General features: G+C 35.8%; 1 protein-coding gene across 1 annotated transcript; it reads left to right on the forward strand.

Annotated features, from left to right (window-relative positions):
• The first annotated feature begins 4,141 nt into the window (after window positions 1–4,141).
• LOC131690469 (arylsulfatase B-like) lies at window positions 4,142–24,461 on the forward strand. Its single transcript, XM_058976264.1, has 5 exons — window positions 4,142–4,426; window positions 4,489–4,878; window positions 15,333–15,585; window positions 23,394–23,551; window positions 23,612–24,461. Exons 1-5 carry the CDS (start codon window positions 4,304–4,306, stop codon window positions 24,440–24,442), a joined length of 1,755 nt encoding a protein of 584 aa, XP_058832247.1. The 5' UTR covers window positions 4,142–4,303; the 3' UTR covers window positions 24,443–24,461.
• Window positions 24,462–25,000: the final 539 nt, after the last annotated feature.

A 25,000-nucleotide genomic window follows, 5' to 3' on the forward strand; every position in this document is an offset into this window, starting at 1 on the left:
TTAAGAAGCAACAATAAATTAGATAATCCAGGCGGCCACTTATGCGTTGGGAAAGCTGGTCAAAAACTAATCGAGGGATTTGTCTTAGTAATGGTAACGTCAGAACGGCTAACCTAGTCGTAATCACATAAAAACCGTGAAGAAAGCAGTAATTCTCGACAAAAGGTGATTTGACAGCAAGTCACGGGTAGGCACAATTGTCTACCGCAGTAGCAGAGAGCGAGGATAGGATACTTATAGTACTGGTGCTGAAACGAGACCAACTTATTGTGTATGATAGGCAAAATGGAATCCTCCATTTCAGATTTTAAGTTGCTGCTTCCTCAACTTCTCCAAGAATTAAATTATACCCTCAAGAGTTTTCTGGACCTTGGCAAGTTTTTTCAGGCGGAAAGTAACACCATTAAACATTGTGCAAATTTCACGTGTAATAAAAATTTCTGTGGTAGTACCCAATCATGGATGTCTACCGACGTACACTTATGCGCTGGGAAAGCTGGGCAAAAAACCAACCAATCGAGGCACAGCTTATGTTGGACCCAGAAAATGTAGAAGAAATTATGGACAAACTTAGTGAGGTGTTTGGCTCTCCCAAAATAGTCTACGAGGAATTAGTTAGTGAACTATATAAAGCAAAAAGAGACGTTGTGGAAATTTCAGAAATTGTAAATTGCACGTGCAATAAAAATTTCTGTGGTAGTACCCAATAATGGAAGAAATAGAAATAAATTAAACGATAAACTTTTGCGCGTCTACCGACGTCGTCAGAAGTTGGAAACACAACGTAACAAAAATAGTATTGTCCCTAATTGTTTACGGACTCGATTAATACTAAGAAGTAACAATCTAAAAATCAGCGAGTAAAGAAGTAAAAAAAATAATGGCAGAGAGTGAGTGATCTAAAGCATCAACAAAAAAAAATGTTTGTTCGGCGGTCACAGGTTTTAAATCTACTTGAATATAAAACTTAAACGACCTTTGGAAATAATTCACTATTGAATATAACACTTAAACGATCTTTAGAAATGACTCTCTGAAATAATGATGATGATAATTATAAGATCTGAACGCTTTAGAAAAATGATGATGTCCAAAATTCATGGCACAACCTTGAACAGACTAAGAATAACGAAACGAATTGGTTGGCACGTTCAGCCCGAGCGTAAGAGAGAGGGAGACAGCGTGAAACTGCAACGCGTTAGTCGCCAGTTTGTATCGAACAGGTAAATTTATAGAATAATTTTGCTAGTGTTAGTTATAAAACAACTTATTGTGTAAGTTACTGCTTCCTCAACTTCTCCAAGAATTAAATTATACCCTCAAGAGTTTTCTGGACCTTGGCAAGTTTTTTCAGGCGGAAAGTAACACCATTAAACATTGTGCAAATTTCACGTGTAATAAAAATTTCTGTGGTAGTGTTCAATCATGGATGTCTACCGACGTACACTTTTGCGTTGGGAAAGCTGGACAAAAAACCAATCGAGTGATTTGTCTTTTGCATCAGACTGGCTAACCTAGCCGATATTACATAAAAACCTTCAACACAAAGAAGGCAGTAATTCCCGAGAAAAAGTGCTTCGACAGCAAGTCACGGGTAGGCACAATTGTTTACCGCTGTGGCAGAGAGTACTACTTAGTACTGGTGCTGAAACGAGAAAAGATCAATAAGAAGAGATTAAAAGTGTTTCGGTAGGAAGGTTAATATAACAATATGAATGAAGGGCTTTTGATGTATACTTATTCGTGGACAGTCATTATCCACTATTCAGTAGTAGAGTGTAGTACGTAGGTAGTCCATCGATCCACTGCTTTGTAAAATGATTTGATATACAAAATTTATAATTATATAATAATAATCACACTATGATCACTTCAAATCGTAAAACATTTCACTTTCCTAATGACACTAATTTGATCAACACGTCGCAACCGGTTAACTCACTGGCTGTGTTCCTCAAACGATTGTTTAGAATTGATGATACATGTGTTTCGGCATGGGCTTTTATACGACCTACAGGTAATCCGCCGGCCAGTGACGGTTGAAATTTCAAGAATTTGTTTTTTTAAGGTCGTGTTTTAATCCGTTACTTCTAGGCAGAACTCAGGTAGATCGAGTGAATCAAAGGCATACCTATTATGATCCTAAATAGATATGGACCGCACAATTACTCCATCTCTATTTAGGATCATAATAGGTAGAGTCGATGAAATTCAATCTTCTTTTCTATAATACGAGTATAATAAACAACAGAATATTGTTCTTTTATTTGTAAATCGTATGATATTTTTGATTATTGATTAATGTGGTCGAAATCGTGAAAGCATGGCGGAAAGTGGAACTATAAAATGAAACACGGGAAATATTTAAAACATAGGCAGGTTTCTAAAGTAAAACTAAAATTCTCGCAAAAATATCAAACCCCCAACAAATAAAGAACTAATTCCAGGGAGATACCTAAGCCCAAAATGTAAATAGTAAATTACTATCTTTCAAGTGATACATTGTGACTTTTTGGTCCACAATAGTAATTTTGCAATGGTGCAACAAATTATTTTCACAACAACGACACTTGATTCAATATTCTGCAACTTTGTTGAATATCAGTATTTTTAGATGAGAATTTGACAGCTGTATGCTCAATCGATCAGTGAAAATATTTTTATCTTGTGAAAAGAAGCTGGCGACCCACGACATCTAGACCAACTTGAATGTAACTTGGTTTGGGAGGAAGCATTAGGGTATCAATGGGGGTTTCGAGGAAAAGGCCATAACTCTGTCAATTATCAATATACTTTTAAAAACTTATGCTTGTTTATTTCACTGAAAAATGTACTATCAAAATACTATAAGTGGGATGTAATGAAATCATTGCTTTATGCCTTTATCCCCCCGTGCTTCCCTTGGAGCCGACAGTGGTTATGAAAAAGGTTACTGAAACAAAAATTGCTTTTGTTCCTGTGCATGTTCCTGTTAGAGACATCCTGACTTACCGCGACCCTCTATAAATTGAACTTATCTATCTTTTTTTAAAGAACAGTGTCTCTCAAAATTTAATTAGATTCATTTCCCCATACTTTCATCGTAGGCTCATCATTCACCAATCAAAGTGTCCTAAAGTATTGAGTTTTGTTTTAAGTTCAAACAATAGCAGAAAAAATGTAAATAAATGCACTCAAAATATTTGATCATTATGAAATACAAGAATCTAAAAAAAGTAAAAATTAAAGTGGTGATAATTATTATAGTGTTCTGCGTAAAGAGCTTTCGCAAATTCCGTGTCAAATAAACGTATCGAAAAAAGAATGCAAAATTATAACAGAACACAAATTTCGCAGAAAACTGTGTTATAAATTTGGTCTCGTTAGTAGTTAAAATGACAGAAAATTGTAACAATTGACACGCAAAATATAGTTTTGAAATATTTTGTTATGGTCTTCTGTTCGGGTACACTATTAATGAAAAGTGCTTAGCTCGAAAACAATTTCTTAAAGATTCTTTCTAATACTTATTTCTAATACCCTGTATGTCTTCGATGTAATGCAACACAAAGTGCAAGCTTTTTTTAAGAATTTAGCCGGAATTCCGTTATCTTGCTTGCTTCCATCAGAAGTTTGTAATGTATCAACGCTTCTATGTTGTCGCTATTGCAAACACGATCATCGGCTTCCAGCTTAGTGCCTGTTTTTTAATTTCCCACATTTTTAAAAGAAGTGCGTTTATCAAAGCACTTAGATGCTGAAAGTTCCCTTTATGGCCTTTGTTCCAAATTAGAAAAGTTATATTTATTGCAGATTTATCATTAGCATGTTTCGACCGCGAACCCTTCGTAAAAAGTTGCAAATAATCCACCCCTCCAAGATAACGCTGATCTAAGTTAGTTCAACGGTTGACAATGCTACGTAGCCCTGTACCAAACGCTTACTCACGATCGCGAAGCATGTTCTGTACAAGTTCACCTGTTCTCCGCTTCATGACTGCTGGAGGTTACACTGCAGTAATCACTGGTAATAATCAATATTAGCGCTCTCACTCTCTTTCTCTTTGCACGCGCGTTGTTTCCCCTACGATTACGGCTAACGCTGAGGGTTGTACGATCCATCATCTATTGCTCATTTGTTGCTTTGAATGCTTATAAAGCGATCCCAAATAACAAAAGATCAATCAGTCGCTGTGGTGAATTTTATCCGCGTTGTACCGCTCCCAAGCGGTTTACGAATAAGTGTACCTTAGCATCGATCATTTCCAGACAAAGTGCGATCGCGTGTTATCTAAGTTTTATTTGCATAGTGATGATAACTGAATATGGCACAAAAAACGTTCAATGTTGATATCAAGCTGGTGCTACTTTTTGCGATCGTTGCTTACGGAGCAAAACCGAAGGAATCCCCCCAACCAAACATCGTTATAATAGTGACCGATGACCTAGTGCGTTTCAAGAATCGACCGAATGTTTCAATTCAAATACTGATCGTGCCCTCTCTGTTCAGGGATGGAATGACGTCAGCTTTCACGGCTCATCACAGATCCCAACGCCAAACATTGATGCGCTCGCGTATAATGGAATCATACTTAATCGACACTACACCCCACCGCTGTGTACCCCTTCGCGGGCATCGCTGATGACGGGGATGCACCCGATCAACATCGGGATGCAACATCACGTTATTGAGTCTGATCAACCGTGGGGTCTGGGGCTGGAGCAGAAACTGATGCCGGAATACTTCCGAGCAGCTGGCTACCGTACCCGGCTGGTGGGAAAGTGGCATCTGGGATTCTTCCGGAAGGCCTACACTCCTACGATGCGAGGATTTGATAGTCACTTTGGCTATATTGGACCGTACATCGACTATTGGGATCACAGTTTGCAGATGAGTAATGTAAGTCGGTTTCAATTTGTGGCAAGTTAAGAATGAGCCGATGAGAGTTTCCATATAGCACAAGGGAGAATAATGAGATAACCAAAACGAAAGTTTGCTCGTAAAATTCACACTGTCTATCGATAATTGACGAAATTCCTCGTGCATCACCATACAGTATCAGCTGGTTTTCATTGGGTAATAAAATGTCGTTTTGGCATTTAGCACATCTTCTTTCGAAAGATAAGATAATTTGTTGGGTACACTCAACACTCGCAAAACAGTGTCATCTCGTTCGGCTATAAGATGGTTACTAGGAGCAATTTTGCAAAATATGCCATCAATAATTGATTAGGAGATTAATTGTTATTGATGGAAAGTTACTAATCAATTACGTCATTTCTCCCCAAAAGTATTGAAGCTGAATTTATTAATTAGATATTAGTTGAAATTTAGAAACAAGCTTTATTCGAGAGTTATGGATCAAATTTGAGAATAAATGGGACAAAACTTCATTCCGCCGTGGAAGTTCTGTTTCGACAGACTTTGCCATCTAATCTAATGCAGGTACTACGATCCGACCGAACTACAGAGAGTGTAATATTTTTTTTTGCGGACAAATACAATGAAATAATGCGATTTAAACGACATGTAAATCATTACGAATGTAAACATACAAAGCTTGAATCAAAAATTTGATTGAAAATTAAGTTGAATTCGATGCACTCAATGGGAGCATCAAAAAGCATATGATTTTACACTTTCGTTCTTATAATATTATGTGTCATTTATTTTACAGCAATATTGGTTTAACATACATTAAAGTGCATTGGTATCCCGTTTAATGAAACTATAATCTTCAATCAACGTGTAAAATTATAATAAAATTCTCTGAAGAAAGCACGACAAGTTGTGTATATTTGTGGTGGAACTTAATTTTACATTTATATTCATGCTCCAAATATGTGCATGAAAATAAATTTAAAATTACAAAATATTTTTATCTGTGTACCGAATGTTAGAATGACCGCGAGAAACGTATCAACGTTTTACTCCAATTCTTCCTATACCTCAAGTTTACATGAGTGTACATCTAGGAAGTAGAGGTGTGCGCCACGCACGCCGCCGCGCCGGCGATTGCATGTAAAAATAGTAAGCACATCGGCGTGACGCCGGCGTGCCGCCGACCTTTACCTGAAATCGGTGGCGCGGCGCACACCTCTACTCGGAAGGCTGATTGCCGACAAAAAAGTATTATTTATTATCTGTACCGTCCTTAGGTATGAGCACACTGGTCCAGGGCCAGGGGTCAGGGTATTATGGGGCCCAAACTTAGGATGGATATAAAATCATTCTAATTCAAATAAATAGTTGCACTCAATTGTTTATAACACTATAGCATGTAGGTAACAATGGATAGGTACTAGCTCGGAATTGCATATTGTACCGTATCCCATGTGACAAGGCGTTTGAAGCTGGACGCACGCATGGCAACAACTATTCAAACGCGGCGACAGCAACAGCGTTGTAATAGGTAGAACAAAGTCCATAGTGAATATTTTTTGTGGCGGGTGTCCAGTTGCCTCATGTGCGTACAGCTCAAAGAACACAGACAACTAAGAGGAGTGATGGTAGCGGAAGGAAACGAGGCATTCCAGAATGGTATTGAAGCGATTCAGACGTCACTCCAATCTTTAGATTCAATACAGTACAATACAATACAATACAATACCATACCATACCATACCATACCATACCATACCATACCATACAATACCATACAATACAATACAGTACAATACAGTACAGTACAGTACAATACAATACAATACAGTACAATACAGTACAATACAATACAGTACAGTACAATACAGTACAGTACAGTACAATACAATACAACAACGTATATAAAGTTCGAAAGGCACCGAACAGAAGCGGCAACCAGAGCATGGTGTTCGAACTTGCACAAGGAAGCTGTAAAAGAAGTCGAAGCGGAATGTGCCGAAATTCGCTACAAAATCCTTGTTTGGTAAGCGATCCGCAAATGTGGCAAACATTTAGTTGTTCATCACATCTGGGGCCACCAATGGAAATGTCTATAATGTTATTTTTGTAAAGTTTCAAAAAACTTAAAAATCCCTTTGCGAAAGGGTGATTGAACGTATCTACCCAAATAGACTCTACCTTTGCGTAAAATTTGATTAATGGAATCAATGTACGTGTCTTTAAAGATATTTGAAAACCGTCGGATATTTGGTGGGATATATTGTGTGTACAATTATCTTTCGATTGATCCCATTATTTTTGCAAGAATTCTAACATTGAAAATAATCGAATTTCAAGACGACTAACGTGCTTAAATTCTACGTAATATTGATTGATTTCAAAGGCTTAAATATTCGGCCGAAGTGGAATATTGATTGGAAAAAAATGTTTCTTATACCCAGGTTGAAAACCGACTTTATCCAGTTTCATCATATCAGAAACGTCAAGAAGTTGAGAACAACAACACTGAGAGGCAAAAAATTTAACTATTGTAAATCCCGTTGTCTATGTTCTGGAAAACATACGTTTCATGACACTTTCATGTTTGGTTCGCAAAAAGCACATATGTACAAGTTGAATTATATTGGCGTATTGCTACTTATTTTTTAGGTTGCCATTGTGTAATATCAGAACGATTTCAGTGGTGAAGTCGAATGAATCCTCGACATTGTTGTGGTTTGTATCGAGCACATTTCTTAAACAAGGACATTTAATAGCTTTAGAACTATGGTTTAGTTATGGTCTTCTAAAATACCAATGTTTGTTTTAATGTTAACGAAACATTGAATATCCTTTGTGCGAAGAAATGCATATGTACCATGTGAAACCTACTATTTCTGGAATATTTCATGCCAGAAATGAGCAAGAGCGATGCGCGTTAGTAATTTTTTCGGATCTACCTAAACTTTGCGTTTTTCGACGGTACTGGGTTATTTACAACGACACCTGGTGATGGAAATCTGATATCGTGTGTTTACTCCATAGGGTAAGGTGGGGCAATTCCGATCGTGTGGGTAAACCCGACCCCCCTCTGTTATCGAAAATCATTGTTCTCGTGTAGAGCATCGAAAATAATCATAATGGTGGCATGACAGCATTTTATTTATCTATTTTGTGCATAATTGACTACAGGATATTTTTGATTATTAAAGCGATTGCATAAAAAAGGTTTGGTGGATTTAGATTCTTTGATTACAATCCTACTAAGTTCATAGATGAATTTGGTTCAATTATTTTCATACTTTTTAATTTAAATTTAATTTATAAATAGTGGAGTAAATCCGACAGCTTTTTTGCTATGAAATTGTTTATTTGTCAAATTAAAATGTATTTTTATTATTTTTTTTAGCGCAATGGTAATACGTTTTTTTTTTATTTTTTTAATGCAATAATTCGAAATTACAAACGAAAGACAAAAAAGCGGTGATGAATATAGTATTCGTCGAGCAATTGCTGCAATGAAAATGGGAATATCTTTGCGTGCTACTGCTTGTGATTTTGACATTCCGAGATTGACATTGAATTCCATTTTCTTTTATTACCATTCTATAACATAACATTCAATGATTTATCATTGAAAAACCATGAAATTTGGGTAATATCTGTACAAAATCAACCAAAAAATTGGCGGTCGGATTTACTCCACCATTTTTGGAAACAGCAAATAAACTTTTTCATAATGCGCTCGTATCTCAAAATTTTCTCAATGTATGAATAAAATGCTATGCATAGAAAGTTGCGCAGAAGCCTAACCTTTAATTTGGTATATAAAATGACTTGATCCGATGTAAAATGAGCATTTTACAGCAAAAACCATTTACTAGGTCAGATTTGCCCCACCTTACCCTATATTTCGATTCACACACTATTTTTACATTTCTTTACGTTTTGATCATTTTTCATTATATATCCAACAATATCGCTTCCTAGTGATGATGACTATATTAAATGTAGCAGTATTTTTACAAACGTGATTGAACACAGCCATTTGTATAACTGCAACTTGAAGCTATGTGAAAACAGTTCTGTTGCTATGTATTGCACCAACTTTAAAAATAAACATTTTATTCCAAATTTGAATGATAAAAACCTGTTTTAATCCACCTAGTGGTGCAATTATGCCTTTCTCATTTCTCCAAATTATGATTCCATGGCTGGTTATATTCGTTTCAATTGTGGAAATATCTAGTACAATCTTAGTACACTTTGCACCGACACACAGTAGCTCGCCAGCCACGAACCTGATGAGCTAAGTGCCAACACTTGAAACAAAACAATATTATACTTAATTAACCTAATCAGCATTAGTTCAATGTTGGCTTCCTGCTTACTAATTTTATCATGCGAGGGTGGGTGTGTGAGGACTGTGAAAAACCCACGAACGAACTACTCTCCAGCTTAATTTGGGGTGCCTTGTGATATAGCTATGGTATAACGCCACGGTGTCTTTGTCGAACAACCTTATTCAAAAAAAAATCAGCATTTGCAAAACTTTGGGATATGAAAGAATGGACTTTTCCCTTTCATTTGAAAGTAAAATTAAAATATACTGTCGGGGGGTCTAGACCAACTTTTTATTTTAAAGTTTTTTTTATTGAAAACTTAAGTTTTTAATGATATTTCGCATTTTTGCTACTAATTGGTATTATACTGCCCATGATCGCATATCAGTCCCATAAAGATAGGAAATCCCATAGAAAACGGGACAACTATGCGATCATGGGTAGTATAGACATTCAAAAAATACTAAAAGTGAGAATCTGATGAACAATCTCATTTTCTACAACTTCGTAGAATGCTATAAATCGATGTAAAATCACCTGAGAAAGTTATTAAAATTTTATCAGTTTTTAGGTGTGCGTGGGGCCTATGGATTAAGAAGTCGATTAACAAGGATCTACAAAAATGTTGGGTTTAAATGAACAGTAAATTCAGATATATTTCAATGTATACAAAGTCAGAAAAAATATGTTTTCAGATTCCTCCAGGTCTTGAGCGAAAATGACACTTTATAAACAAGGAGGTGTGGAAAGTAGTTGACCAAATTTATGCGATAATCTTATACCTTTTCAAGATGTAGACTAATGTAGTAACGGATTTTATCATGCCTTTTTCATTTCTTTTCTCGCTCTAGGAGATAGCTAATGTAAACTTCCTATCCTGCCTGGTAAAATGCAATTGGCTTAAATTCAAAGATTTATATTTGGATGAACTATAGTGGACAGTTCGAGTCATTGTAATAAATGATCGATTTGATTGCAATTTTGGGTTGGGAATCCTGTTTATCTTTATCAACATTAAAAGAAAGATGTTTGAAAGAGAAAAAGTTTTGGATCTATGTTTGTTATCTTTTGGAGTAGATTCATTTCATCAGAATTTATAGATGCAGATTTTTGCTTGTCCTCAAATTTTATTTGCAAATCGAACACACTTCACATAATCTTAGTAATAAGAACATAACAAAGTTTCATAGTATCCTTTAAGAAGAAATTCCGGAGTCGTTACTCGTTGAACACGGATCACAACAGAAAACGAACAAGAAAATATTAGGCTGGACTATACATTCAGTAAATTCTCAAAGTAATACAAGTCTGTTGATTGAAGATTTCCCTCATAATATGGGATAAGAGCAAAGACAGCATACCAAGAAGACAGAGTTGCCAGCTCAGTTCACAATCTGGAGACATTAACAGCAATACGTCTTTCGGGAAAAGGTGATATTTGCTATATCTACTTACTTTTATATGAGATCGCTGTCTTCGTACACTAGACAAAACCTTTATTTCTCATTTACTATTGCGATTTCTGTTCAATGTACAGCGATTCCCGAAAGTTAACAAACTTGAACATAAATCTCATCGAACTATTTTTCTATCCTTCATGAAACTGTCAATTAAGATTCTCAATCGAAATCAAATCAAATGACTGAATATCTAATCGAGTTTGATCAAATATAAAGTTAAAATTTAGGCCAAATATATCCCACAAGATGCTAATGAGCAAAAAGGTTGATTCAAGATTACATCAAGCATGGAGTATGAATGAGTGAAGAAACAAAAAAGAAGAAACAAATATATCTGTGTCAGAAAAAATTGTTTCATTTTGCTCTATTACCCAGCATCTTTCAAAAGAGTACTAATTTCGTTCAAGTTTTATCTACTCTTCTCTATATCTCCGTGCTCCTAAAATATCATTGGTACGCATAAAACGGTGGAATCTGAATTTATGTTTTCCCCTTAAAGGTGGGACTTTGCTAGCATTCAGGTTCTTCTGAGCACACTGTTAAAACAAGGCAGGCAATCCATTTTTTTGCAAATGAAAATGATTTTGGAATAAAGCTTCTTGACCAATAGGCCTCGTGCGAATCTAGAAACTTTGATAAAAATTTAATTGCTTTCTATGGCGATTTTAGATCACAATGTAGTTTTCTACAAAGTTGTACATGTACATCAGATTCTCACTTTTGGTAATATTTGAATGTCTGAAGTACTACCTAAGGGCAAAAATGTGAGCAAGTTTCATTGAAAAACCTAAGTTTTCAAACAAAAAAACTTTAAAATGGAAAGTTGTTCTGGAGCCCCCGACAGAATATTTTAATTTTACTTTCAAATGAACGGGAAAATCCCATTCTATCACATGCTGAAGTTCTAGCGATGCCGATTTTTTTCGAATAAAATTGTTCTACCAAACACACCGTGAACAATGATGGAATTGAGAGGGGGAGGGGTATAAGTGATGGAAGGGGTGGTCTGCGTGGGGTGCAATGACTTGTGATCTAAGGGGAATTTAAATGGGTGAGGGGGAGGGGGATGTGACCTCTCTTCGTACACCCATAGCTACGCTCCTGTTAAAATCCAGAAATCTTATGTCATTTTGGCCCACCAGGATTAGGTTGCCAATTTTTAGAGTGATTGCATATCCTTTCTATATGAGAAAGGCAAAAAGTTACATATCCGGCAAAGTTGCTGAAACAGTATTTCAAAACAAAATTCCAGCTATCCAAAAAACATTAGAACTCATCCGATCTTGTCCGATCCAAAAATTCCAAACAATTTGAAAATATTCATTTTTTTTACTAATTTGAGGTACACCGAAATACTGTAGGACCAATACTATGTATGGGAAAATGTATCTGTATGAATATATGCATAAGCCTCCCTTCCCTTCGCCCTTTTCAACTGATCACCTGTTTATGCATCTGGAGAAACGATTGTATTCACAAAGATCACCTCGAAATTACTAGTATTTGAAAGAATATAGAAAATCGATCTCTGCACTCGTAGGTGGATAGATGCCAAATTGTTCCAAAAACTAGTGTTGTCTATTTTTAGTTCATATTAAGGCATAATATCAGTAATAGCAGTAATACAAAATTTTGGCCAGTATTTGACCCCAGTTACTCCTTTGTGCGGCAGAAAAAATAAACATTTTATATTTTTATTCTTCGCTTACCAATTTTATGTGAATTAACTCAATAATGAATGAACTATCTTTCATAAATTAATATGCAAGTTCACTTCAAGGACAAAATAATGTGTGAGTTCACTTCAAAATGAAAAATTTCCAGAGTTGATGTTTTTACCCATTGGATAGATAGATACATAGAAAATAGATTTCTAATATAATTCATATTTATAATATACTCGTGGTTCCGCGAGAGCATCTGCGTTTTTGAATCCCAAAATTCTAGTGAGAGTTTGACTTCTTTTGCAATATTTATGTTATACTGGTCATGGCGTAAAAATTACCAGTTGCATTATTTATAATATGGATGTAAGGAATAAAAATATCGCCAATTATTCATTCGTTCCTTTGTTTTTAAGGTTTTTCGGCATTTGATAGATCAATGCGTCTCGAAATGCTGAAAATGAAAATACTAAAACATCTTGTCAAATGATTATTAAATGGTTAATACTTTGTTTCTGAAATAGTCGCGAAGTATCTGGTTTACTTCCCGCTGCTCTAAGAGATAACTAAATTACATTTTAACGAAATTGTTATTTTTTTTAAAATCAATGACTCGAAAAAACTGAATTACAATACAGTTTAACCTTGCAGCACTCGCGTGAATGGCTCCCCGAATGACCAATCGCTAGTGCTGAAAGAAGATTTCGCTAGAGTTTCTGAAGCTTGCACTAAATACAACGGCGCGAGTGCCGGGGGGGTTAAACTATGATTGACAAATCATAGTGGGATAAGAAGAGAAAACCAATTACAAACACGATATTCGAAAGAGTTCAGTGCCCAAGTAACATTTGATGTTATGTAGCACGCTTCAAGTTCAATCTAAGTTTTATGAGTGGCCATAAAACTACTGTAAAACCTTAATTGTTACTAGGGTATTGTAGGATGTCCTGTGTTAGACGAACTCCCTCTACTAAAATTCAAACAATCATCTTATTTATCATGTTCTGAATATGTATTCATTTTTCAAACAAAATCAGGAATGGTACAAGATCCAAACTAATTGGTTTGATTGTTAATGTTACCGAAATTTTCTAATCTATTATTGATAAAATCCAAGCTTTGGCTACTTTCTGTCGCGCTCACCATTTTTGTACTTGATTCAAGCTGTTTTGTACTTCTAGAACGTTTAAATCCGCAATAGAAAGTATTGTGAGCTATAAATCAATCCTGAAACCTCAAGATAACAAATACCCGGAACAATAATATCAACAAGAACAGATTCTTTCACGCTAACATCTACCTCCATTGCCAACAATGTCAAGGAGCAAATAAATATTAACCATAAATTATCGCACAAGCGCCTATCGTTTCAATTTGCTCAATTATATCAACCTGAACGAATTAAGATTTGTCTGTTCCCAGTATACTATTGCCATCCATTCACTACACCACGGAGCATATTTAGCTCATGGGCATCTCTAACAAAGGACAACAGGTAACAGTAGAATAGCCCCTGGGGCTGCTCCAGTGATAAGATAATAAATTTACCTTTACCGTTCCCGCAAGGACGACCATTCACAGGTCGGTTGCTTACCTGTATGGCTGTATGCTGAGAAGTGGTTCAAGATCGTACTGTTCCCTCCGTGCTCGAGTTTGGTCTAGCTAGACTGTACGAAGCCTACAATTTGTCTGATCTTGTTCAGATGCGGGGCTATTTAGCTCGATGGCAAACAAGCAAATCGCATTTAACGCTCCCTTTTATAAATATCTTATGATGACGGTGTTTGGTGTGATAGCAGGAATTATTTCGGATTAGCAACTCATCTGCTATTTTTTACGGTACAGGGAAAACGGTAAAAAGTGTCGATATATTATATATCTGGCGTTTCATAGTATACGCAACGGATCAGTAGGATATTCTGTGGAAATGAAAATTCTTGACCCAGGACGGTATGACTATTTCAGTACAAATAGGATTATTTTTAATGCAATTGGAGTAGAGTTGATGAAGTTAACATTGTTAATTCGAATGTGAATAAATAGCGGGAATATCTAAACCACGGGAAATGACCTAATATAAATGCTGACTCCGTATTTTTTTTATAAAGCGTTAGAAGCTAGGCTAGATTTTTGTTATCACCAGTTTCTAATAATTGTGGATAGATTTATTGAATGTTATACACAATAGTAAATGTAGTTCGTTTAGAAGCTTTTCTCAAACTAAAGAGCAACACGATTTTTTGTATGCCATGCCCATTAGACCTCTCCACATTTTGAAAAAGTTTTGAAGTATACATGGGTCAGCTCAGATTTTTGTTGTAGGCGTGAATTTAAAAACTTTTGGCAAAAATGACTAAATTTGGACATGATTTAGAGGTGTCTCCAATCAAAAATCGTGTTTTCGCTATATTTTCATAGTAAGATCACTTCCAATCTGATTTAATAGGCTCTACATGCCCACATATTATCAAAGAAAAGAATATCAAAACCAAGAAAAAATACCACTAATTTTCCTTGGTTTTGAAATTCTTATCAATACAAAAATCCAGTTAACAAATTTTCTGTTGAGATTACAGCTATGTTCACCTGTTAAAACATGTTAAGATATGTCTAATGAACAACCTTTGATGATTTGTGGGCATGTAGGGCCTTTTAAATCAGAATGTAAGTGATCTTACTATGGGAATATAGCAAAAATACGATTTTTGATTGGAGACATCTCTAAATCATGTCCAAATTAAGTCATTTTTGGCAAAAGTTTTTTAATTCACACCTAGAATAAAAATCTGAGCGGACCCATGTATATTTCAAAACTTTTTCAAAATGTGGAGAGTCTACTGCCCATACAACATCAATGAATAATAATAATGATAATGTCTCTACCATGAATTTTTTGCTTATTTTTTTTAGGTATATAATTCTAGTTTCGTCTGCGAATAATTTTGCCTTTGCTGTTCTTTTTTGACCATTTGCCATGTTAGACTTAAATGAATAGTTAATTCAGCTTCTTTATTTGATTTTAGACATCAACTCGTGGGCTCGACATGCGCCGTGATCTCGAGGTGGACTTTTCCGTGAACGGAAGCTACGCCACAGATCTGTTCAATAATGAGGCGGTCAGAATAATCAGAGAGCATGATCGGAGTAGTCCGCTGTTTCTGGTACTAACACACCTGGCACCGCACACTGCAAATGAGGATGATCCTATGCAGGCTCACAAAGAGGATGTGGAGCGGTTTGCGTACATCAAGGACGAGAAACGTCGCGTTTTGGCAGGTAACGTCATATCATTCGCGTTATACACATACCCGCTGCAATACGTGTATTTTGTCGAAATACCTATACTAGCAATATGTTTGGTTTTGTCAATTGTAAGGCAGTTGTCTAAATTTTGCGGAACTTCTATGGCATTCAAGACTGAAACAAACTTCACGGAAATTCTATGCCTATCAGAGAAAGTTTTCAAAATTCAAGTAAGCTCTGAGAACATCACAGAAATCTATCAAGTATCAACAGAATCCTCCTAGCATAAGGGATTTTCTGCGAATTTAAGAAACATCCTGAGAATTTTGAAGGATTCAAAAGTTCAGAGAGATCCTATGAACCTAAGACAATTTCTATGAAATTCAAGGTTTCCCTACAATAATATTCAGTCCAATCTATAAGATCAATTTTTATCAAACTCAATGATATCTTCTTAGATTTTAAAAGATGCATTAGAACTTTAGAAAAACCCTATAAACTTCAAGAAAGCCGGAGTTCAGAAGTCAATTTCTATGAATTCCGTAGTGTTTACGGGCATATTTTACCAAACTCAGAATAATCCTAAAATTTAAATAATTCCGAAAAATCACATGACCTTGGGGGAAATCATAAAAACAAATTCCTGGATATATAAAACAAATTTTACGAAATATTAGAATGTCGTGCAAACTTCAGCGGATTTCTATGACATTCAAGGAAATTGTTTGAGCTTCAAGGGAATTAACGTATGCAATAAAATCCACTAATTTCGGATGCCGATGAAAAATAATTCAAAAAGTAATGGATTCTGCTTAAATGCTTGAATGTTCGCTTGGCCTACAGCTCTTTTGTGGCCTTGGGGATCAGCTGTTCCTCCGTTTTGACCACGACATCGTTGGAGTATACCCTCCCTTTGAGGTTCATCTAAAAATCTTCGAAGCTGGAAGTACTTTAGCAAATCTAGCAAAATTTGTTGGGCTTTGCATACATGCAGTACATTTAGAGGCAAAAAAACTTGTCACGGAAAAATTGAATTGCCATTCTTAATATTAACCGATTTTCAATCTTGTAACATCTAAACACATCCATGAGTTTTATATTTTTAGGGCCTGTTGGAGAAGTGGAGTTATACCAATTCGAAATTCAAAATTACGATTAATTTTGAGGCTTGGTGCTCCGAGTAACTATTTTGGGTTTGGCGTTAGAAGTGGTAACATACAAACACTGAAAGAATGCCACAATTTTTAACGACATTAATTCCCAATGAGTACAATCTACATGATTACTTTTTTACTTTTTAACGACATTCAATTAGCTAGAGAGTACTGGGTAGAGAAAGTTATGAAAATTTAGAGCCGTAGTACTCAAGTGAGAGCAAGGATTTGAAATATACAGTTCGGAAAACTAGAAGTGGCAGGGTCATTAGAAACAGGTTCAATGTTTCGGGATAAACATTTTCAAACGCTTACTCTGAACATTCACATTTTTTTAGTTTTTTTGTATTCATATTTATTCACCGTTGGCCTTTCACCGACGCCACAGAGGAAACTTCACTATCTGGAGCCTAGATTTCGGGCCTTCAACACATGAACCGGAACCAATTACTTTACTGCTCTTCCGAAGGAAGAGATGACAAGAGAGATTTTTCGCACTCAAAATATCTCAATAACCTCGGTTGGGATTGAACCCGAGGGTGGGAAGCAACCTCGCTTGTCACTCAACTGCCGGCGACATCCAAATTATGTGTTGTAATGCTTTTGCTCGCAACAAACGATATGAAGCTTACTAAAAATTGCTCCATTGTAAAAAACGATCCCATGTTATTTGTTATTTGAAAAAAAAGCCTTCTTTTTAGTTTTTCGGAAAATTGGCGTAATTTTAAATCGTTTACTTTATGCGCAATTTTACTACAATGGACAGATGTTGTGCTATAATTTTCTGATGAAAATAAATCACGTTTGCTTTTTTTTTAAAGTACGCTATCCGTCAAAAGATTGAAATCGCTTCAATAAATATTGAGGGATTCCATGAGAAACCGGCCGAACGCAAAATATGACCATCGTCGATTCAAACGAAACTTTGCAGTTGTGTTCGGTTAATGAATCTCCATAATTTTTTCTGGCAATTGCATTATTTTGATACAAGATCAATTTTCCAAAAGGGCGTAGACGTTTCTACGTGCATTAATTCCCAAAAAATTTGGTCGATTACATACTCTATTTTATATAGCTAAACTACCTGAGAACGAGTTACAGGGAATGAATACTACTATACAAAAATTAAATACTGAAAAAATGTGTAATTTTTCACAAAAACAAAAATATATATTAAAAATTTAAACTGCCAAAAAACCCTTTTTAAAAAAAAATATATTTTGTCGACAAAAGCCTAAAGTGAAAAGAAACATTTTGAATGTGGAGAACTAATCGATAAAAAAGTTTTTCAAACAATGACTTTATACGTGTTTTAAAATTTCATACTAATTGACAAACAAAACTTTAATTTTAATAGTTTTCGAGATATTTGGAATTTTACTCCAACAAAAACAATTAATTCGTGTAATTACGCCCTTTTTAAAAGTTAGTCACATTAACCCATCATAAAATGTCAACAATCTAATATTGATCGTTTTAAAGACGTAAAAGAAACTTTTTAGTATATTTGGATAATAGAGAAGCTTTCAATAAAAAGTTGCTAACAACGCTTGACATATTTTTTATAATTAATACTACTTGCAGTCAAAAATATAATTTTATTTTTGAATATGATTCTAAATGATGAATTTTCTGGAATGTGGTATTTCTCAAGATATTTCAAATTTTGTTTTAACAACACAGTTATTTTGTTTTATTATGACCTTTTCATAATAAATTCGCATTTCTCCATCGACAGCAAGAGGTTTCTCATAAAGCTCATAACATTTCTTGTAACTTTCCCATTGACATCAAGTCGATATTGTGAACCATTTGAAAGTTATACAATAATATTATTTAACCATAGAGTCAGATGATTAAACTATATACACAGTAAACTGGATGTACCAAGAGAATTGGTACTAGTGCTATACCCAAACAGAAACTATGATTTAGCACAGAGAACAGACATCCATGATCGAACAAAAATATTTAAAAAACGTGTGTAAACATTTGAATTAATATACGATAAACACTAACGCCGCCACACCAACCTATCCCAACTATCCGTCAAATCCATTCCGGAACCGGTTCGAAATCCTGAATGGATTCAGTAAGGAATCTTGCTTAAAGAAAACAATCGATTCCGACTCTATCGGTTGATGCATTTGAGCTGGAATTCATGCTGGAAGTCCGAACCGGTTCCGGACTAGTTTGACTGGGTAGAGGAATAACCGTTGTCAATTCTGTCGAACTCAGCCACAAAAACATGACGACAGCAGCGCACCTGGTTTGAATATCCCAGGTTTCGAAGGTAGACCGTTGGAGATTTTACACAAGTTGAATGCTGAAGATGGGCGTCTGTTCTCTGTGGATTTACCAAGTAATAGGCGGAAATCTCTATAATATGTATTCTTTTCCATGTACATGGTAGTTATAATTGATTCGTAATTACCTAATTTTAGTAGAGTGAATATACCCACTTCTAAGATCGTGAACTTTTCTGGATGCCTGCGTAAATTGTACCTAATTTCCACAAAACTGCACATAGTCAGTAGTAGGTAACTTGAATCCATTTGAAATTGGATAATTGTTAATCATTTCTGAGCGGATTTTACCTAGAAACAGATAAATATTATAAGAATTTGGACCTACTAGGAAATTCGTACCCATTTTATGAATACTACACCACTACCAATTTTCTAGGTAGTGTAGTTGAATCATATTTTAGTTGTTTTCATGTAGCTTTCAAATAGTTTGCAATATCGCCAGAAAGTTACAGGAAATATTATGAGCCTTTTGCAAAATTTGTTGTTGTTGGTGGATAAATGCGAATAACTTATGAAAGGGTCGTAATAAAACAAAATAATTGTGCTGTTAAAACAAAATTTGAAATATCTCGAGAACTATTACATTTCAGAAAATCTTGGTTATGAGCATTTTGATTTAAAATGGCGTTTAGAAACATGTTCAAAGATAAAATTGTATTTTTGTCTGCAAATAGTATGAATAATAAAAATATGTCAAAAGTTGTTGTTAGGAAAAAAAAATTATTTAATGCTTCTCCATGATCCAAATACATTGAAAATGTTTCTTTTACGTCTTTAAAACGATAAACATTAGATTTTTGACATTTTATGCTGGGGTAACGCAAATATCTTTTAAAAAGGGCATCATTACACGAACTAATTGTTTTTGTTGGAGCAAAATTCAAAATATTTCGAAAACTATTGCATTTTGTAGGATATTTGTTGAAGGCATTGATTTAGAATGAAATTTAGAATTTAGAATTCCTCTATTGCAACACTCCCAAAAGATAGCATCGCCTTAAAAGTGTAAATTCAGGATGCTATATCTCAAGCTCGCTGTGTCTGGATGCGGTAAAGGAGGAAGGGTGAAGCAAAAGCCATAATCCCGCTCATTTCGTATGATTCTCCAGTTTGCTGTCGGCTGATTCCATCGTTTGCTGAGATAGGGTCACTAGGCCGAGTGAGTCGGTACCGGAACATCCATCTACCTGGCAGCAGTGACGGAATATCGTGTCGCCAGAGTATTTGAGCCCGCCGGAAATGCTGCTCGTGATAACAAAAAGTTGTAAAGAAGGCCTGCGTAACCAAAATCACAACCTTTCTGGCCGTAACAACGATTAAAAAACGACTTTTTCTAGGCGACTATTTTCATCGCATTAAGAATTAAGTTGATTCATTCTACTTTATGTACATTTTGAGGAGTTGCCAATTTTGTTATTTTAAATGAAAAGTCTATCATCTAATGTTCCGTACAGTTGAATTGTGAAATAGTTTTTTATTCTCTTTGCGTGCTATTTTTCTGTTTATGGTATCATAACTCCCCGTCAACCAATTTTTATTATGAATAAAACTACAACCTAATAAACTTTAGGGAATAACGCACACACCTACATTTTCAATTATACTGAAAACCAGTACCCCTGCACAGCAACAAAATTGAAAATAATTCAGTTGTAACGCAATTAAAGTGAAAATTTCAGTTAATTCTAACTAGAATACTGAAAAAAAACCCGTTGGTTTGTGACTTATTGCGGGAGTCACAATTTAGGCTCGCTCATCGCGGAGCCGGCGAGCCAGTTGGATATAATTCGGCATGTCACTCGTTTGGTGTTGATAGCGCACAAGTTGGTATGATCAAATAAACCAGGCCTCACTAGCTTCTTGGAGGGCCATTACAGCTAAGCTCTGGAAGCGTAGATCGGTTTTGAAGTCCTGCGCAATCTCACAGACCAGACGCTGGAAGAGCAGCTTGCGGATTAGTACCCCCAAGTAACCACTAAGCACTAAACCAAGCATTATATTCACCTTATAACAGCTTTTCGATGCTTAAAGTTCTATACAAGCTTTGCAAATGCCTATAAGCTTTATACAAGCTTTGCTAATGCTTATAAGCACTACGAATTTTAAAATATGATATGAGACACATTGTAAGCATAAGAAAACCTTAACAGCTTCCGGGGTTTGGGCATGTCGTCGTAAACCAATTAAAGGACACAAAACCTTCGAGCCATAAAATGATATGGTACATGATTTGTTTCAATTTAGTATACATCTAATAATAGTTTTAAAAAATATGATCAAAAACTTTGCGCCCAATTATAAGTATAATCACAACAGAAATCTCTCAATTTAAGAACGGCAAATATCAGTTAGGTTAGTCAACTCCCAAATGGATCAAACAGCAAACGCGCTAGAGCAAAGTAACTTCCAAATCTTCTAAAGGTAGAAGTTCGAGCCTGGAACGCACGCCGTACTGCAAAAAAAATCAAACGGCGCATGCGACAGAAAGACCATGAAAGAAAGAACGAGAAAAAAAGTTTTTATTCCCTGTTTTTGCTTTGTTTTTTTTTTCAACCACCCACTACAAATTGTTTTGACATATCTCCATAGGCGGTGGAAAAAGTAGGAGTAGGCAGTATATCAGCCGAATATTTCGCCAAAAGTGGTTTTTAAGCAGTACTAAAGTACGATATTGAACCTATAAGCTCTGCTACCCTTGATCTATAAGCGACTATAGAACCGAATTGATGCCATTTTCACGGCTTAGTGGTTACTTGGGCCTTCATTATCTTCTGATAGCGACGAATTTCTCGCTTCTGTGCCGCTTCTGTGCCTTTCCAATCTTTTCAGCAACTAATACTACCATAACCAAAACGAATATGCATCTTACTCTAACATCCATCCACTCTTGAATTTTCACATTTTTATCAATAACATTCCAACAATATTTTTGAAGAATTAGGTAGATTTGAAAAAAAAGTTTAATGGTTGGCGAAGGAAAACATTTTCATATTTAATATTTTTACCATTTTTATCATAGCAAATTGCCTGAAAATTTTCCATTCAAGCGTGATTCTGTTGAATTTCATTAGATTTAAGTGAACGTCCCAAAAGTGTAGTTGCGACACTCCGCTTATGTCACAGACATTTCCCACCGATCCATTTTTGCACTACACCGGCGTTGCAAAATATACACACGAAAACGCTATTAGATCGAAAGGAATTTCAAACCGGTGAAATACAGTTCATCCCTCATATTGAAGGGATGTACAAAGTTTCATCCAAATCGAAGAGGGTCGTGCCTTATTTTAGCTATTTCTGTCATTTTTTTTTCATAAAAATGCTCGAAATAATTATATGCCTGATTCAATTAGTACTGTTCGAAAACAAATATGTAAATAGAGAGACAAATTGGTGAGAATTAAGTGACAACAATAAACAGCTGGGTGTTGTTTTGCTCCAGTCGCTAATTCTTACATGAACTCCATGCAAATGATTCAGCGCTAATCACTGCGATTTTAACGTTCCTGCAAGTCACTGCCTGAGAATTCACCGCTTTCAAAAGAAGAAGACATTTTGTTTTCATAAAGCAATAATTAATTAAGAGACAACATATGATATAACTTGACTATCAAATTAGAAACGTACACAGAACCTTCGAATGTAGGTAGGACATATTTGAGAGGGATTTCAAAACTATTTTTATACCAAATTAAGAAGGAATTGACGATTCACGCGTAATTTGTAAAGTTACATAAAGAAAACGTTCGATGAGTCCGCGATACTAGTCAAAGTGTCTTATTTCACAATATCTAAGAATCTTAAATCATGTGCGCAATTCATTATGGGAATCTAATTTATATACTTTGGACAACTTTAATAAAACCTAATGGCGGAATAACTTAATGTAGTTAGGATAATATGTACAATAATTCAACCATATGGGTTATATTTTGTGTTAGGTTTATGTTCATAAGGGCACACACTTCTGGATCCCTTTTTCTATTTCACGGATTTCTATATCAACCGTAATAATCCAGGGTGTGCCATTACCACTATAATGATTTTAAAATATTTCAAAACGTCGATTCTAAAAACGGAGTATTATTAAGCTGATAAATTCTGACAAAAAATCCGTACACTGTGCGGACTGTTTGCCTGAGCGTGGTGAACGATTTCGCTTCGCTGTGGTATGGTGTACGAATTTTTTCGTCAGAATTAGTCAGCTTAGGCATTATCATCTGGTAAGCTGGCTAAATTGTCCCTTTTAACCTTAATCCTCTTGGAGCTGCTAATTCGAAAATCATCAATCTGCTATCAGTCCTATCGAACGCATCGGTTAAAGATATAAATTCACAAAAAAATCATTCTTCTTTTTCGTTTCATACTCCATACTCAGCTATGATCTCGAAAGTAGACGACGGCGTCGGCGATATCGTGCAAGCGTTAAAACAACGCAATATGCTCGACAACACTATCATACTGTTCTATTCCGACAACGGAGCCCCTAGTGTGGGAGTCCATTCCAATTCAGGATCCAACTATCCTTTGCGTGGCGTATGTTTTTATTAGTAATAATAGCAATACGTATTGTAACCTATTTAAAAATTCTAACAGCAAAAGTACAGCCCTTGGGAAGGTGCAGTACGTACTGCAGCCACTATCTGGAGTCCACTACTGCTGGGTAGAGAAGGTCGAGTTTCGAACCAATGGATTCACGTCAGTGATTGGCTACCAACATTGGCTCGCGCTGCAGGTATCGAAGATGTTCCAGTTGGTAGCCCGATCGACGGACACGATCAGTGGGACGTGCTTCGAAATCCTAACTTAACTTCACGGAATGCTGTCATGAACAATATTGATCGGATCTACCACTATAGTAGCTATATCAAGAATGGTTGGAAATATGTGAATGGAACTACGTGGAGTGGCAAATACGACCATTGGTTAGGCCTAATAGATAATCACAACGAGCTGAGCGAAGCGAAGTACTGGGAGAATTTGAGCAGTTCTATGGTCGGAAAAATATTATCACTGAATGTGGAGCACGCGAAACAATTACGCCGTGACGCAACTGTGGTATGCCAAACTCACCCAAATGATACAATATGTGAACCTAGAAAATCACCTTGTCTGTTCAATTTGACGGAAGATCCCTGCGAAAGGAATAATGTAGCGTCCAACTATCCTGACATTGTGCTAGAGCTGAATCAAGAGGTTCAGCGGTACATGAAGACAGCTGCAGAACCAAGAAACAAACCCGCTGATCCTCGATCGGATCCCCTTCACTATAACATCACATGGACTTGGTGGCAGGATGAAATCGATCGTACCACTGATGTGACGTTTTTCGTCGCTGTTTCTGTGATAGCCATAGCAGTAGTTGGTTTAGTTCTGGTGCTTGCAAGACCTCGTTGGTGTACGGTGAGTGAAAAGACGAGATTTTGAAAATACTCAATCTATGAAATTATTTGTTCATTTTACTGGTGCTCCGAAAATATCCTTGACCTTGCGTTGAACTGAAAGTGTGCTACTTTCCATGCGATTTTGGGATGCAGTTGTAAGCCTATTACTCCATATTGGATCATTCGCGTTTTATCTTTTTACCGGAAAGGTTGTATTAGTTCTCAAGTTATAATAGTGTAGCTTGAAAGCAAAGCATGCTTGAAGTTTGTATGTGATTTTTCAGTAATCTGTACAGAGAAAAGACACATGTTTCTATTTTTACCACTCGAGAACACTTTAGGCATCATAAAATCATTCGCGTTAGATTGTGTATGGATTGTATATGGGCTAGATTTTGGAAGATAAGTTATTAAATTTCTAAGTGTCTGAGTTGGTGTTGGTATGAGGTCTAGCAGCGCATAGTGCAGATGTCAGGTTAATCAGATTTATTTGTTTCACGATAAAATTATATGCTTCATCTTTGAAAAAATTTCAGTCTAATATTAAAACAATTTTGACTGCTAAATTTCAACGAATATAGGATACTATAACACTAACTGT

Source organism: Topomyia yanbarensis, chromosome 3 (genome assembly GCF_030247195.1).
Source record: "Topomyia yanbarensis strain Yona2022 chromosome 3, ASM3024719v1, whole genome shotgun sequence".
NCBI classification, from domain to species: Eukaryota; Metazoa; Arthropoda; class Insecta; order Diptera; family Culicidae; genus Topomyia; species Topomyia yanbarensis.